The sequence below is a fragment of the Trichosurus vulpecula genome, chromosome 1 (assembly GCF_011100635.1).
Source record: "Trichosurus vulpecula isolate mTriVul1 chromosome 1, mTriVul1.pri, whole genome shotgun sequence".
Taxonomy (NCBI): Eukaryota; Metazoa; Chordata; class Mammalia; order Diprotodontia; family Phalangeridae; genus Trichosurus; species Trichosurus vulpecula.
In genome coordinates this window covers 477,733,416-477,749,546 of record NC_050573.1, presented here as the reverse complement: position 1 = coordinate 477,749,546, position 16,131 = coordinate 477,733,416, and the positions used below count along the sequence as shown (strand labels likewise).

At 37.4% G+C, this 16,131-nt stretch overlaps 1 protein-coding gene across 1 annotated transcript in view; it reads left to right on the top strand.

Moving 5' to 3' along the window:
- Window positions 1-16,131, top strand: part of MEGF10 (multiple EGF like domains 10) — a 91,276-nt gene that overhangs the window by 24,610 nt on the left and 50,535 nt on the right. Inside the window, exons 7-8 of the mRNA XM_036762622.1 lie at window positions 3,205-3,341; window positions 10,006-10,218. Coding sequence (XP_036618517.1) covers window positions 3,205-3,341; window positions 10,006-10,218 — 350 coding nt within the window. The remainder of the gene's footprint in view (window positions 1-3,204; window positions 3,342-10,005; window positions 10,219-16,131) is intronic.

Below are 16,131 nucleotides of genomic sequence, written 5' to 3'. Positions count from 1 at the left end.
AAAGATATCTAATTAGCATACCAATTGCCCTTTGCCAATTGCTAGGATTCAAAAGAGATGTATTTCCCAATGCCATCATGGGGACTCTACAGCAAACATTTACAAAATGTTTATAAAACTATCTTGTATTCAGTAAACTTCAATTTCAAACTGTCCACAGTTTTCATTTTTAGAGAGGGAAAAGACAGTCTCTATTAGTCAAAAATTTTGCAAGTTGTGTCATTTGCAATGGTCGTTTGTCTTTTAATATGTCCATTGATGTGAGCCCTTTGTGAGCCCTTTCCTGATTTCCACCTTCTCCCAGTTGTTAGTACTTTCTTCCTCCTCAGGTCAATCAGTAAACATTTATTTAGCACCTGCTACATGGCAGGAACTGTGCTAATGCTGGAAATACAAAAAGAGGCAAAGAACAGTCCCTGCCCTCTAGGAACTCACCATCTAATGGGGGAGACAAAATACAAACTAATATATGCAGATCAATAGGAAATAATTAACAGAGGAAAGGCGCTGGAATCAAGAGGGGTCGGGAAAGGCTTCTAGTACAAGGTGGGATTTTAGTTGGGACTTAAAGAAAGACAGAGGTCAGTAGTTGAAGCAGAGAAAGGAGAGAATTTCAAGCGTAGGGACAGCCGGAGAGAATGCCCTGTTTATATGCTGTCTTCTCTACCCTGCTCCCACCTGCCACTGCCAATTAGACTGTCACTGCCTAGAAAGTAGAAACTTCTTTGGTTTATGTCTTTGTATCACCAGTTCCTAGCATACATTTTGTACTTGTAGGCACTTAAATTTTGTTGAATTTAGTGCCAGCTATGTGTAAGGTATCCCTATGAATATACTTAAACTTATTTCTTTGATCTCATCATTCAGTTAACTTCAATAAACATTTATTAAGTGCCAACTATGAATGTTAAGTAAAAAGAATATGTCCAAAGAGAGGCAGTGTGATATAGGAGATAGGAGTTAAAGATAGGAAGTCCCTGGTTTTAATGCTGCCTCAGACATACTGACTGTATGACTCTGAGCAAATCTCTTGACTTCTATCAGTCTCAGTTTCTTCTTTTGTACAATGAAAGCATTGGGCTGTTATATGATACAATGTATAAAAATGTATTTTTATTTTTTAAATCATTAAGTGCTTATATGCTCTTCTGATTTTTTTCCTTCTGCTGTGTTAAATTGCTTTCAAAAATTTTTAATCTTAAGTTTTAACACATTAAAAGAAATTTAACAAATGATGGTATAAGCATGCCCACCTAATCCCTGGCCACTTTCCCAGACCGTACTCTGTCAGGCAGTGTCTGTAGAAGGCAGTTATTATTTCTCCTGTCAGGATTCTATGGACAGCCTTAAGGAGGAAGAGGATATTCTAGTACTGGCATTTGTTTTTTTCCACTGGTTATCAGCAAGCAACCTAAACTAGCTTTTAGAAAAAGAGTATTTACTAAAATGACGTAATAAGAAACATGTGATATAATACAAAACATTTCCCCTATTTATCCCAGACATGCTTTCCCACAAATATTCACCAAGTCCAGAGGAAAAGTGGGCTCAAACTGAGAGTACAGTTTTCATGAGGTACACATTTAGAGAATGTTTGGCCAGAGGATAATCTTACAACTCCTGGTTGCTTGAAGTCTTTTCTTGAGTCTGCAGCCCTCCTTTTCTGGTTCAAGAGGGAGTCATGTGTCTTGAGGCTACTTCTCCCTCATCTGTGGCTATAGCTGTCCATGTCTGTCCTTGTGTATCAGTAAGGCAAGATTCATGACCTCAAGGAAGACCATGAACATGCCTGTATGGTTCAGAATCACAAATTATGGAAAACTCTCTAGGTAGAAGGCAGAGGAAGTATAAGATTTATTTAGACACCAGAGGATCAAACCCCATGACCAATAACTCCAATTAGATATAGTAGTAATTATATTCCAAAACCAGTCACCTCAATGTAGCAACAAGGAAATTATAACACAGTATTATAACAAGGAACCAAGTCATCCTGTAACCTTCCCCTCTGCGGGAGCCTCCCCATAAACACTCATGAATCCTAACTGTCTGCTTGCTTGTGTTCTCTCCCCACTCAGTTCTCTGGTTTCTGCAGCTCCCTGGTTTCCACTCTCCACTCCACACTCTTTCTGCAGCTCTGTCATTTCAGAGTTTTTACTTCTCCTTGGCCTGGATTCTGAATTCTCAGTTCTCAATGGCTACCTTCTGGGTGTATATACTCTTTTTAGGGCCTGAGGGCTTCATACCCAGTCAGCAAAAGGGTGTGGGCTTGAGGCTTAGCATCTACTTAGCAAAAGGGTATGGGAAAGATCTTTAATCAGTGATTGGCATCACAAAGGTGTAGACTTGCCTCTAATCAGACCTCTCTTAACTGGCCCCACCTGAGGCCTATTGAATGGGCTGGAAAGGTCTTTAATCACATTATCACCACACCTTGATGTGTCTCTTTCTGCTTCATGTTGGAATGCTTGTCTCCTATTGTTCTCTTATGCCATTGAAAAGAGGAAGAGGAGAGAGAGGTAGAAACTCTCTTCCTTCCTTCCCCACCAAGAACAATTATCTTTAGATACAAAACCGAAATCTTCTACCACTAGGCTAATCTCCTTATCAGTGGCCTGACTGCTAATGGGCATACCACCTTCTCAGCTAATTACTTTGGTTTCTTTATTGACCCATCGACAGAAATTTATACCATATTAAACAGTCGCAGAATATAAAACATTTTGCTTACATATTTAAAACTTCATTCTGTTGATTTACTGGAGTAAGGGAGGAACAATGGCATATGCTTTCTTGAAACTTGATAAAGTATTTAGAAGTTCAGTTAAACTGATGGATTTTACTTCTGCAAGTACTCAGGAAATATTGATAACTTACTACACATGGATAATGCAGGAAAAATTAGTCCTTTTAAAATATAAAATTAATTGAAGGTTTGTGATTATTGTTTTGAATAGTTTCAGTTTTCAGTATTTCTGTAGATTATCTCCTCATTGGCATTGGGTAAATGTGAAACAGCTTCAAGCTTCCAATAGAAAAGAAAGACTTATATATCATTTTTAAGAGAAATAATCAATCTACTGCAAGTTCCCATTAATATAATTTCCTTTTACTCACTTCCCCTCACTCCATTCTTATCTTTCCCTTTTCCTCCCCTTCCCTGGCTGCAGTTCCATCTTATTTTCAGATTCTGTTTCAATGCAGGGCACAGTGTGTGGTCAGCCTTGCCCTGAAGGTCGCTTTGGAAAGAATTGTTCCCAGGAGTGCCAATGCCATAATGGAGGCACCTGTGACTCAGCCACAGGTCAATGTCACTGCAGTCCAGGCTATACTGGAGAACGGTAAGAGAAAGGCACTTTTATCTACTTAGCCTTTGACAACAGAACTAAAAGGGAAGTTTTGATGGTCCAAGTAACACTATGTGACCATCATCTCAATCTTCAGTTATGTTTATTAAACATCCACAGCATGTCTTACGAATCTTTGATCATCTTCCAGAAGGATTTAATAAAATATCCTCCTGTTTATGACTTTGTACTGAGTGTTCTTTAAAGTAGGCTAACAAGTTTGGTACCTCCTTAATATTCAGGAACTTACCATCTCAAATAGATGAGAACACTGATCTGAGGTTTGTTAAAAGCATATTTAAACACAGAGACATTTGTAGATGTTAAAAAATATTAAAAAGGCACCAGATCAGAAAGAGCCAAAAGAGATCTTTCTTGCTAGACAAGAAAAAGATGGATGCCTTGAGCACGGTTCTAATTCTACCTGCCACTGCTTTGCAGTTTTATAAATTTAAAAGGAGAATTGATTACACAATAGCAAGGAGGTTATAACATTCTGTGTTATCCATCTTTTACATTCTAAGATATTTTGCTTCATAAGCTTCCTTATTATTTCATAAGAATGTTTGTCATATCTATCATAATTATTAAGGTTGCTTCAAAATGAAACTGGTCATATTTTTCCTCTTTAGTACCATGAAATCACGGCTATTTGCAATTGTAAAGCAATAAGTTATCCTACAGTATAATTTTTTGAGTAACTGAATATTTTACCAGTACTGGTGCTGAGGTTGAAAAAAAACAACCTTGGGGTAGAAATCTTCCTAAACAATATTATATGATTCTCTGCCTTCTTAAATTATACTAAACATCCTTTATCTTAATAATTCAAGGTTACTGTAATGAAAATCAGCAAAATTGCTAGTCTATAATACACTGATGCCCTATTGTTTTTGAAGGATGATTTTCCCCATCTATTTCTAAATATTCCTTGGTGGCTAAACTTTTGGAGTTCTTGTGTCTAATTTTTATAGTTTTTCTGTCCTGTTGTCAACATATCATCATCTGCCTCTCTTATTCCCAGTGTCTACCCCCTTGAAATTAATTTCCTCTAATCACCTATGGATTTGGAAATAAAAGTTCCCAAATTTTTAGAATCATATGGAAAATAAGAGTAAATAGGTTTCCGAAGAAGGGCTTGGGAAGCTCTTCTCTGAGCAAAGTGCTCAAGTTTTAATGCATAGAATGTAATATATCTTGGTTATTCAGATGCCTTTTTTTTGCTTCTTGGTTCAAGCCTATATTTCTTGATATAATGTATCAATATACACTATAAGCGAAGTTGCTAGTGGTTGTTTGGGATAGATAAGATTTTATTGCATTTGTTGCGTACTATAAAGATGAATCAATTAAGGGGAATTACTAGCTTAAAAAGGAGGCTCAAACAGTAGAGGCAGTGTGGTGTAGTAGAGTGCTAGACTTCAAGTCAGGAGAGCTGAGTTTAAATCCTGACTCTGTAGAACATGAAGGGGTCATTTAATCTCTCTAAAACCTCTTAGTTTGCTCATCTGTAAAAAGGGAGAGACAGGGGAAGAATATTTACAATGGTTACCTCTGAGGAATGAACTTTCTAAACCTTAAAGTGCTATATAGATGCTAAACATACATACTATACCATTCATACTGAAATGCACATACACAGTATAAGATTTTAATAATTTAAGTTAAACAGGACCTAACTTCATCCCACTAGAAGACTATAATCTCAAATTACAGATAACATGGACATACTAGATATATGGAATAACAAAACCTAAGTGAATTGTAGAGAGGGAAACTTTTATATGCCTTCCTTTTTGAAATTTGGGGGAAAGGGAATAAAACTTCTTTTAGTTCTTATTTAGATGTTAAGTATAAAAGGGGAGAGATTTCCGCTGGATGAAGAGGACAATCAATGCTTTTCTCCTGCTTAAATGTCCCAAGAGCACTTTGCTCTCACTTTTTCACCCTACATTCCCTAACCACATATTATACAAACGTTTCTGTGAACATGTTATAGCAACTGCTCCCCTGTAATATGTAAACTTTTTGAGAGCAAGGATTGGATGACCCTTGAGGTCTCTTCTCCTTCCTACATTCTATAATTGTCTCCTTTTAACCTCCATATCCTAAGTATCTAATATAGTATGTTAATATAGTGGGTGCTTAATAAATGCACATTAGATTAAATTAACTTGATGTGAAATAAACCAGAGGGAGTGTGACAAGGTGCTTCAGTTGTGGCTGAAGTGGTAATGGTTGCTTTTTAGTGAACCAATAATATCTTATTACAGGCTTTACTGTTAGCAATTGTATTCCAAAATAAAAACAATGATAAGATTTTTAAAAGTTGCCACTTAAAAAAAAGAATGGAGGGTTCTAATATATGGAGTGAGGGAAATAGAAGAGATTGGTGAAAAGGGAGGATATAGTCTTATGGGTCTTTTGTATCCCACTTAACCTGTTATGAGATGTCAGCAGGAACTTAATCACTGTGGTTAAACCACTGTGCTCTAGGGAGTAAGTATCACCTCACCACATGCATTTTCCAGCCATGCATTCCCAGGATATGAGGGAAACTCTTCCAACCAAACGAAACAGAGAAAAGAAACAAATCATGAAAAACAAATCAAAATGGAGCAGCCCTAGAAATACCAAAATGAAATGCCTTCCTCCTTGAGGAAAAATTGGAAGGAAATAGTGGAGGGCACATTTAATGACATCCAGATGAGTCAGAATAAAAGTAGAGAATGGTTTTTCAGCTTTCCATGGAATTCATCTGAGGAAGTTACTCAGGGAACCTCCTAACACCATTAACACTAATGTGAACCTGAAATGTCATGACAAACATTGATTGCCTAATGTAGTACCTTGTTATTAATATTTACTTTTTATTTACTGTTTATCCCTTTTGATCCTTATAATAGCTGTGTGAAGAATGTACTGCAAATATTATCTGCATTTTGCAAATAAGGAAATAGCTTCGGAGAGTTTATAATTGCCCAATGTTATTATTAACTATTAGGTGGCACAGCTGAGAATAGAACCAATCTGGCTTCAAGTCTAATGTTTCTTTCCATTAGCATGTATAGCCTACATTCTGTAGAATGAAATTTGTTGTCTTGTACATGGTTGGTGCATAATAAAATGTAGTTAATGAACAATGGAGTCCCTGAATGGAGAGTCAAGGAGAACTTCAGCAAAGCCTATTTTCTGAGCTAATATTTTAAATAAAAATATAGCAATAAATTAGGAACTTTCATGTTTTATCCCTGCTTTCTTGTTTAGACATTAAGGGAAGAGTTTAAGTAACTGTAGTAAAAGAGTTGAATGGATAGAAGCTGGCAGAAGAATTTTAAGATAGAGCCCCCTGTATAAGTTGCAGATGATAAAGAGTTGTGGGGTGGTAATAGAGGCCTGAGATACAAGAATATAGTAATGATCACTAGTGAAAATCCTCATTTTATCAGTGGTTGTGTAAGGTTTTGATTTCTACCAAAATTTTTTTATATCTCCAGAAGAGCTTTAATTCCAGATACTTGAAATGATATATGGTGTATTTGCCATGCATCTATTTCTTAAAATATAAATATATGAATGTACTTACTTAGGCCCCCAAGGTTTGAAAATTGTTTCCTAAGTGAGAAACTGTCCTGAAATGTTTGAAATTTACATTGTAATATACGAAACTTGATTCATCACAAAGTTAATTCCGATTTGCCGGACTGGAATTCCCTCATTAAAAATGCACATTTATTTTAAAAATAATATCAAAAATATTTTTAAACATTCTCACTAACTGCCACCCTCATCCAATCCTCATCCTCTCAGTTGTTTTTTCTTGCCACCTCATGGACCCAACTCAAATTTATTCCCATTCCATGAATGAATGAAGTACCAGTATATTTATTTCATGTAGTTTTATGAAATCTTATGATTCCAAGCACACGAAAGACACTGGTAAATTTAAAGAATGGATATTAAAGTATGATCAATTTAAAGGAAACTCTGCAGCTTTCCCATGTGAATTCACATCTTTTATAAAGTATAATTTATGATTTTGGGATTTTCATAAAATTATTAAAATGATACATGCTGTTTTGTGTATCTAAATTTGTTGTGAATTGTAAATTTCCATTTTTCTAATAGGGAAGCGCCAGATTAACCCCATCACCTATATATAAAACTTTTAGGTTGACTTAATGAATGTTTCCCTCTATATTTAGAACAAGATCAAACATATGCTTTAGGTTATAGATGAGTATTTTTAGAACTTAAAATTTTAAAAGAGGGGCCCTTTTTCCTAATTTATCAAAGATTTAATGAGTTTATCCAGTTTATTTTTTTCCAGCTGAGTAAGATGTTTTGAAAAAGGAATCTGGAGTCTCCTGCAATTACATCATCTTTAAAGCTAGTGCTGAAGGCAGGTAGGACAGTTTAGCAACTTGTCTGCCTATAGTTTCATGCCTTCAGACACTGGGAAGTAAAGAATATTAAAAATGTAGAGGATTTTTTTCATTAATAGGGTTGAAAAGAAGCAAAAATGTTATATTCTTAGCCTGTTTCTATCCTTTAGGGTGACTAGCTTAAAAGTGCCAAATAAATACTAGCAAATTATAGGGAATTGCTATGAATGGTTTTCATACCTTGGCAGAGAGATCATTTTCTTTAGAAAACTTCTGTAACCATTGGTCTTGATCCAGTTTTAACTTCCTAATCTTTGGTTAATGTACCACTAGTTTGTGTTATAAATGGCCAAAAAAAATCCTTTTATAAATAGGGAATTAAGAAGCCTTTGTAAATTCTTATCCTTTTTTCTTCCAGCATGTCGTGTGCAGAAGAAAGTTAATAATAGTTATGTCTGTAAGAAAATAAGTATATATTTGACCCCAGTAAAAGCTTTAAAGATCTGAATCTTTTATATTTCAAACAAATAAGAGAAATGAAAACAGAAACAAAATGAGTCAGGTTACAAATTATTTATGTAAGCACTGAATGAACTATTTTGCCTCTCCAGGTTTTGTGAAATGTTTATAATACCAACTTGGATTGGACTTCTTCCCCTCATTTTCATCAGTTATGAAATATACGTGTATCATTGCTCACCAGAAAAGTGAAATGACATTGGAATAAAGTACAGTAGTCCATATTACATAGATCAGATTTTAAAATTCAATTTTTAATACTTAATTCTCAACTTTGATTAGCTTACCCCCAATTGTCCTGTGATTCATAATATCTAATCATTAAATATACTCAGACTTATAGAAAATGTCTTTTTCTCCACTCATTTGGTATTTATTTTAGCATGCTTAGTATTAGTTTCTATTTTTCTTTTTATTATTATCATCTTATTACTAGTTGCCTCAAAAGAAATTTGAAAAATTAAATTCTGGTCTATATGTCCAACTTGGATTTAGTTTTAACTCATCCTCAAAGAAGTGTTTCCTCTAGCCACAATTTGTACCTTATTTGTGCTGGGCACTGTATTGGAGGAACATCTTATTTTCTTTGTCTCTCACTCATTCTTGGGAAGAAAGTACCTTTTCTGTTGCAGACAACTACAGTCTTCTCACCTAGTGAAGAAATACATGGGGCAGCAATGAGATCTATTGGTGCTTTACGTGGAGAGATGATTACAGTTTGTCCTCCAACATGGTCCATGCTGTCACTGCCAGCCCTGTTTCCCTCCCCCTCCTCCTCCTCAGCAACACATTTTTCTACCTTATTTACTTTCACCAGAGCACGTCTTTATATTGTGGCAGATCTGCAATGCTATTTTTTTAAATTACAAAGAATAATTTGAGTCTCAAAGGAGATCAAATATACTAAATTTGTATCCTCGTTTTTCTTGTGCCACTTGGCTGCCCATTTCTCATAGGCAAGTAATATCCCCATTTGCCAAATGTTATGTTTTTGAAAGTCCCAAACCTTTCCGCACTGGCAAAACTTGTCCTGCAAATTGACCCTGAAGTGTCAACAGAGTCTTAGCAGAGAGCCTGCATTTCTTAAGGAGACCAGTTGTTGCTTGAGCTTATTATTCAGAATCAAAATACAAAATTCTCTAAAGGAAGAGGAACAATTAGGGTTACATTTCATTTCTGGAAAGAAGAATAATTCGTCATGGCCTAATTTGAAGATCAAACATAGGAATGGGATCCAGGAATATTGAGAATGAGTTTCACAGTCACCAAAAATGCTTCTATTGGTAGTGGGAAATTAAATTAGAATGTTTTTAGTGTTTTAGATTCCATATTGGGCAAGTGGGGCTAATTTTTGGTCAGTTTTTTTTTGTCCTTCTCTGGCACCTGGAAGATACAGTATCTATGCAACTCCTGATGCCTTTATGAGTACTTCATTATTCTCTAGTAGGTGCTACAAAGATGCTTTCTCTTATATTGTCTTTCTCTCTCTTGTCAACTTAGTACTTCTATTGTAATCAAAATATAAAGGTAGGATAAATGATACTTTTCACATGAATAACCAGAAAAAAATCTAAATTTTAAAAAAAATGTCATGGGCAATTATAAAATATATGCAAAATCCAAATAGTCTGTTATAATTTAGATATAATTTCCCTATCAGAGATGCTTTAAATTTAAATTTATTATTCATTTTTATAGCAATAATATATACAAGTTCCCTCAGTTCCATTTCTCTATCTCTCTCTGTCCAATAGGTGCCAGGATGAGTGCCCAGTTGGGACATTTGGAATGCAGTGTGCCGAAATTTGCCAGTGCATGAATGGTGGGAAGTGTTACCACATCAGTGGAGCCTGTCTTTGTGAACCTGGCTACACTGGAGAGTACTGTGAGGCAAGGCTGTGTAACGACGGGATCTATGGCATCAAATGTGACAGAAAATGCCCCTGCCATTTGAAGACTACCCATAGGTAAGTTAGGTCTTTGGCATGATTCTTCTCTTAGAAAGTTTTCGTTTCTGCTGTTCATTATTCTGTAGGGGATGTCTTAGGGATTCCTTTTCTTCCCAGAGATTTCTCACAGTGGGCTATGGAAAATGGGGATTCTAAGTAGTAAGCACCAAGCAAATTTTCTACTTCAACTCATTACCAATAAAGCTAAAAAATCAAAGGCATTGAAATGCTTAGAGCTGTTCAGTGGTTCCCTGATGGGTAATAAATATTATCTTTTAGAGACTATGGGAGGAACTGAATATACTAGCCAGTTTAAAAAACCTATTAGAGAATAGTTACAAGAAAATCCCGTGAGACTCATTGGTAGAATAAGGAATAAGGATTAAGTTAATATATAAAAATATTATTAAATGACTTGTTGAAAAATATATTACTTCATAGTAAATCTGTTGAAAACAAGATCCCAGCAGTTTCTCTCATTTGCCTATGTCCTCTAATACCAAGGGGAAGTATACTGTTAGAAAATTTGTGAAAGTACCTCAAATATCATAGTGTCCAATACTCTTAAAAAAAAATATGTGCAACATGGATGTGAGAGAGAGAGCATGCAAGCGAGCTGGCGTGGGGAGCAAGAGAGTTCTCCACACAAGACATGAATACCTTGTGATATGTGAAATCTGGCTCTTCATATGCAACAGGATATTGTGATAGGGATTCATTAGATGTAATGACTAGGATAAGGGGGAATAGAAATGCACCAAGGCAATTCCCTCTCTTCTTCTCATTTCATCCTAGGTTTTTGACTCATTAACAATAGTCTAGGGAAAATGTATGGTAAGTGAGGAGCCCGGGAGTGCACCACTAAGACATTCCAGAAGGGCACACCTATCTTCATCAAATAACACAATACTCATTTAGGGGAGAAGGTCTATGATTCTCATCAAGTTCCTAATGTGTCTCTGCTCATCACCTTGGGCTGGCTAAGGAAGATTATAGCAAAGAAGTTCTACTGGGTTAGTAACTTCCTGGTGGAGAAAGCATTGCTTAGCTGCTTACCCACCCCACTCCTGCCTCTGTATAAGTCTACTGCATTATCCAGATTGCATTTGTTCCTAACTTCTGTCAACCAAATAACAACTCAAAGTTATCATACTAATTTATTTTATCTATCTATGAGACAGACATTAGCAAGATGGGGCAAACTGAAAGCAGAGGGGGAGGGGAAGCAGGAAATAATGACCAGCACAATTCATTAGAAATAATTGCAACCGGGCTGACCTGGATTCACAAACTTCACAAATTTCTTGGGTCAGATGAGGAAGATAAAGACAGTTTGCTAGAACACGCTGCTGAACAGAAATGCTTTGTAGAGCACATCCTCTGTGCAAAGCCCCTGCCCTGCAGGCAGCCGGCTCCCATCCGAGGTTTCTGGATCGTGTCTGATGTTTTGGGGCCCACGATGGTGTGTGTCACCAACACCTATGAGTGCCTCACCAGGCCTGTGCTAAGTACGGTCCACCCCACGTCTCCTCCTCTGCTCTGTGCCCGCGAGGACGTCGGCATGGCACAGTCTCCCCTGCGCATCCTGGCAGAAACCCAGGACTCCTTTGAGAAACACACCCGGGGTACCCTGCAGCGCAATGCAGCCAATCCTGTGTTTCTGAAATCCTCTGACAAGGATGTGGCGCCTCCCCCTGAAGAATGCCTCCAGCTGCTCAGTCGGGCCACGCAGGTATTCCGAGACGAGTACATCCTGAAGCAGGACCTGGTCAAAGAGGAGATCCAGCGGAGGGTGAAGTTGTTATGTGGCCAGAACAAGCAGCTTGAAGATCTCAACTACTGCCGAGAAGAGAGGAAAAGTCTCTGAGAGATGGCTGAGCGCTTGGCAGAAAAATACGAGGAGGCCAAGGAGCGCCAGGAAGATCTCATGAACAGGATGAAGCAGCTGCTGCGAAGCTTCCACTCCCAGCTGCCAGTCCTCTCTGACAGCGAGAGGGAGATGAAGAAGGAGCTTCAGATGATCCCCGACCAGCTTCGGCACCTGGGCAACGCCATCAAGCAGGTCACAATGAAGAAGGACTACCAGCAGAGAAAGATGGAAAGGGGGACGAGTCCCCAGAAGCCCACCATTACGCTCCGCGCCTACCAGCTCAAGTGCATCCGGACCATTCTGAAGGAAGAGGGTGAGCACAGACGAGAGATGGTGAAGCAAATTAACGACATCCGCAATCACGTCAACTTCTGACCAAGGCTGAAGCAAGCAACACAGAGCTTCAAGTGGATCCCTGGGGAGGAGGCTTCTGGGAGTGTCTGCCCACTGGATTTTATAAAGGACAAATACCAAATAAATACATTTTATAAGAAAAATAAGAAATAACTGCAGCCACTGCGAAATGCTTCTGACTGCAAGAATATGAGAAGGATTTAGACCCTGTCTATTGCCTTCATAGAGATGAGAAAAGGGGATTTCAGATGCGTTACTTGGTCACCAGAGGTGAGGGAAGGAAGGATAAGGGGTAAATATCTCAACAGTCATAGCTTACTCTCTTACAGTCTGTCAGCATGATCATAGGCCTGTTTGCTAAAGAGGTGGTTGCAATAAGACTCTAAATAGCAGCTGTCATAGTCTTTGTAGAGTGGAGAAGAGGGAAGAGAGGCTTCACTAGATGGTACCCATACCAAAAATAGCTGACCCCCAACTCCCACTCTCTTGAACTAAGATCCTTTGCTAATAATCCCAGAAGCCTCTCTCCCACCTAAGTTCATGATCAGTGACCAAAAGAATCCTAGGAAAGAGTGTCTATAGTTACCCTGACAAAAGGTCAGATTCCCAGACAGGATTATATTCTTCCCTTGAGCCCAGAAATGCTATTATCCCTGCAAAAGTCATCCAGAACCAATGGATAGATAGCTAAGATAGAAAGACAGACAGAGATATATGTATATGTATAAACACACACACATATATACATATTAATCAATCTTTTATTAAGCACTTACTGTGTCCCAGGCACTGCACTAAGTACTGGGCTTACACAAAGAAGCAAAAGATAGTCCCTGCCCTAAAGGATCTTATAATCTAATGAGGGAAACACATTGCAAACAAATATATTCAAAGCAAGCTATATACAGGATAAATAGGAAATAATTAACGAAAGGAAGGCAGTAGAGTTAATAAGGGTTTGGGAAAGCTTCTAATAAGGGAAGGCAATTTAGTTGGGACTTAAAGGAAGCAAGAAAGGCATGCTCAAAGGCCCAGGCTACATAAGTATAAGATGATGATACCTCTAACCTCACCAAAGCAGTGTCCTCTGTTTTTAGAAACTCATTGGTTTCAGCATTTTTGCTCTTCTCTGTTTTTGGTTTTGGTTTGTTTGTTTTTTCTTCTAGGGTCATTATTTCAATGTAATTTTGGTTTTCCTTGATATACTTCAGTACATATTTTGTTAAAGTCAAAAATATATTTATTTTAAATTTCAATACATGTGTCTGAAAAAAATATGTAATAGATATGTTTTTATCTGTCTTAGAAAGCCCTATTTATACATTTTTGTGGTCCATTTTATAGGCCTAATCATAAATCACAAAGCCAGTGTTCTTAGCATGGTGCCCTGTGTTAATATTTGATGAATATATACAAGCTAAACATTTTCTGCAGCATGTTCATGACATAGATATATGCCAGATAGATCTGATTTAGGCAGAACCAAGGTATCAAAGTTGTAGGAACTAGTATGCCAAGCCACCTTCCACAAAATTCTTCTAAACAGATCTAAAAAACCAGACCAAATCTTAATGGGAAATTTAGAAGAAGTCACAGCGAGTCATCATTTCTCCAACCTAGCTCAACATAGGGAGAGAGACAAGGAAGATTGTGAACACTGGGGATGGGATCAATCCAGCAGTGTACCACATGGGAAAGAGAAGCTCCCAGACTTACGTCAGACTCATAGCTGGTCACTGTTATAGGACCAGGTATCAACTGGCAGCTGTGTTTCTCACTATCCAGTTCCAGATCACCGACCCAGCTAGTAGCAAGAGCAGTGGTGTAGGTCAGACCCCAGGAACAGATCAGGGTCTCGTTTCCAGCATCTAGCCCAGCCTGGAGAGGAATAACCAAGGCAGAAATTTGATTCCAAAAGAAAGCCTATAATTTTGGTACTCTGAACCAAAAGAGCTTTCCAGCTGACTTATAGGAGCTGAATCTAGAGGCAATCTATTCTTGCCCAGACCCAAATCCATGTCAGGAACTTTCTGAGCTCACACCATGTGGGACAGTAGTCAGATTTTTGCCCTGGATCAAACCACTTTGAGAGCACTGAAGCCTTGCAGGTCCCCACTCTGTCTCTGAGATCCTGGAAGAACACAACAGTCAATACCCCCAAGAAAGCATCGACAGGCCAAGTCCAGACTTTCCCTGCCACAGAGCCCAGCCATAACATCAAGTCCAAAGTCAGGAAGTACGCTGGCAGAATGAATAAACAAAAAAAGAATTCTACCCTAAAGAGCTATTATGCAGGAAAGCTCAACACACACACACACACACACACACATGTTCATATAAGATTCTTCTCATCTTATTTTAAAGTTTATAACAGGAAACTTAATATTTCAAGGTATCTTAAAATTAATAAAAATAATTAAAAAAATTAATAACATGGAACTTTAAATTTTGTTAAGTGTACCAAAAATAAGGAGTATACTTCAATCTCTTATTATGACCAGTTTGAGGAAGGGAGAAGAAGAAGGAGATAGAGAAAGACATGGAGAAGAATGAGTGCTAATAAGATATACACAAAAGGAGAGGCAATGGGAGGGGGACAAATAGAGGAAATAAAGAGAAATTTTAGAAGAGAAAAGTACGTAGCAAGAAAGAGGGAAAGAAAGAAAAATGGAGACTTGTTCGGTAGATTTTTTAGGTGAATATTAGAGATAGCCCCATACCATTCACATGGGCTATTAACTTCAGAGTAGTGTTACTTATTACCACATCTACTATCCTTCAGAAAGTTAATTAGCTGATTAACCATTGTTCACAGCTCTTTCACTGCCTTAATATTCACACCTGAGAGACTGCATTCTGGATCAGAACAGATCATCATATTGTAAATTTTCTCCTGTACTGCTATAGCAAATAATAACAAAAATAAAAACCAGGGGATCTATGCAGCTTAAATTCTGTCTCTTAAGTTGTAGTATCTGGCAAGTCATTTGTTCTCTTTCAGTCTAGTTCACCCATCTGTAAAATGAAAGGTTTGATATCAGTGATCTCTTCCAATTCTAAATCTATGTGCTGATACTATGATTCGAAGAGGGGAAAGTGTTCAGAGAGATAATGAATTCTTAAGTGCCTCTCAGAAGGGTTTTTTAAAAATGTCTTTTTTATATCACCTCAGTATCCCTCCCCTCCTCTCAAAGAGCAAGCTGGTCTTATGTTTAGTATATTTATATATTTATATAGTATTATAGTATTATAGTATTATAGCATATACATATATATATATATATACTATATAGCATATTTATATATATTTACCATTTAGTAATTTTTTAAAAATACAAAAAAGAGGAGAAAATCAACATAACTAATTAATACAGTGAAAAAGTCTGATAACATGTGCAATATACAGTACTTTTGAACCTCCTGCAAAGGGATGGCTTAACAGTGTCTTCTTATATGTATTCTTTTAAGGTATGATTGCTCTTTGTAATTTTGTACCATTCACTTAAAAAAAATTTTTTTGAGGGGGCAAGGCAGGGCAATTGGGGTTAAGTGACTTGCCCAAGGTGACACAGCTAATAAGCATGTCAAATGTCTGAGGCAGGATTTGAACTCCAGTCCTCCTGACTCCAGGGCTGGTGCCCTACTCACTACATCATCTAGCTGCTCCATAACATTCACTTTTGATATGTGTGTGTATGTGTATAGTT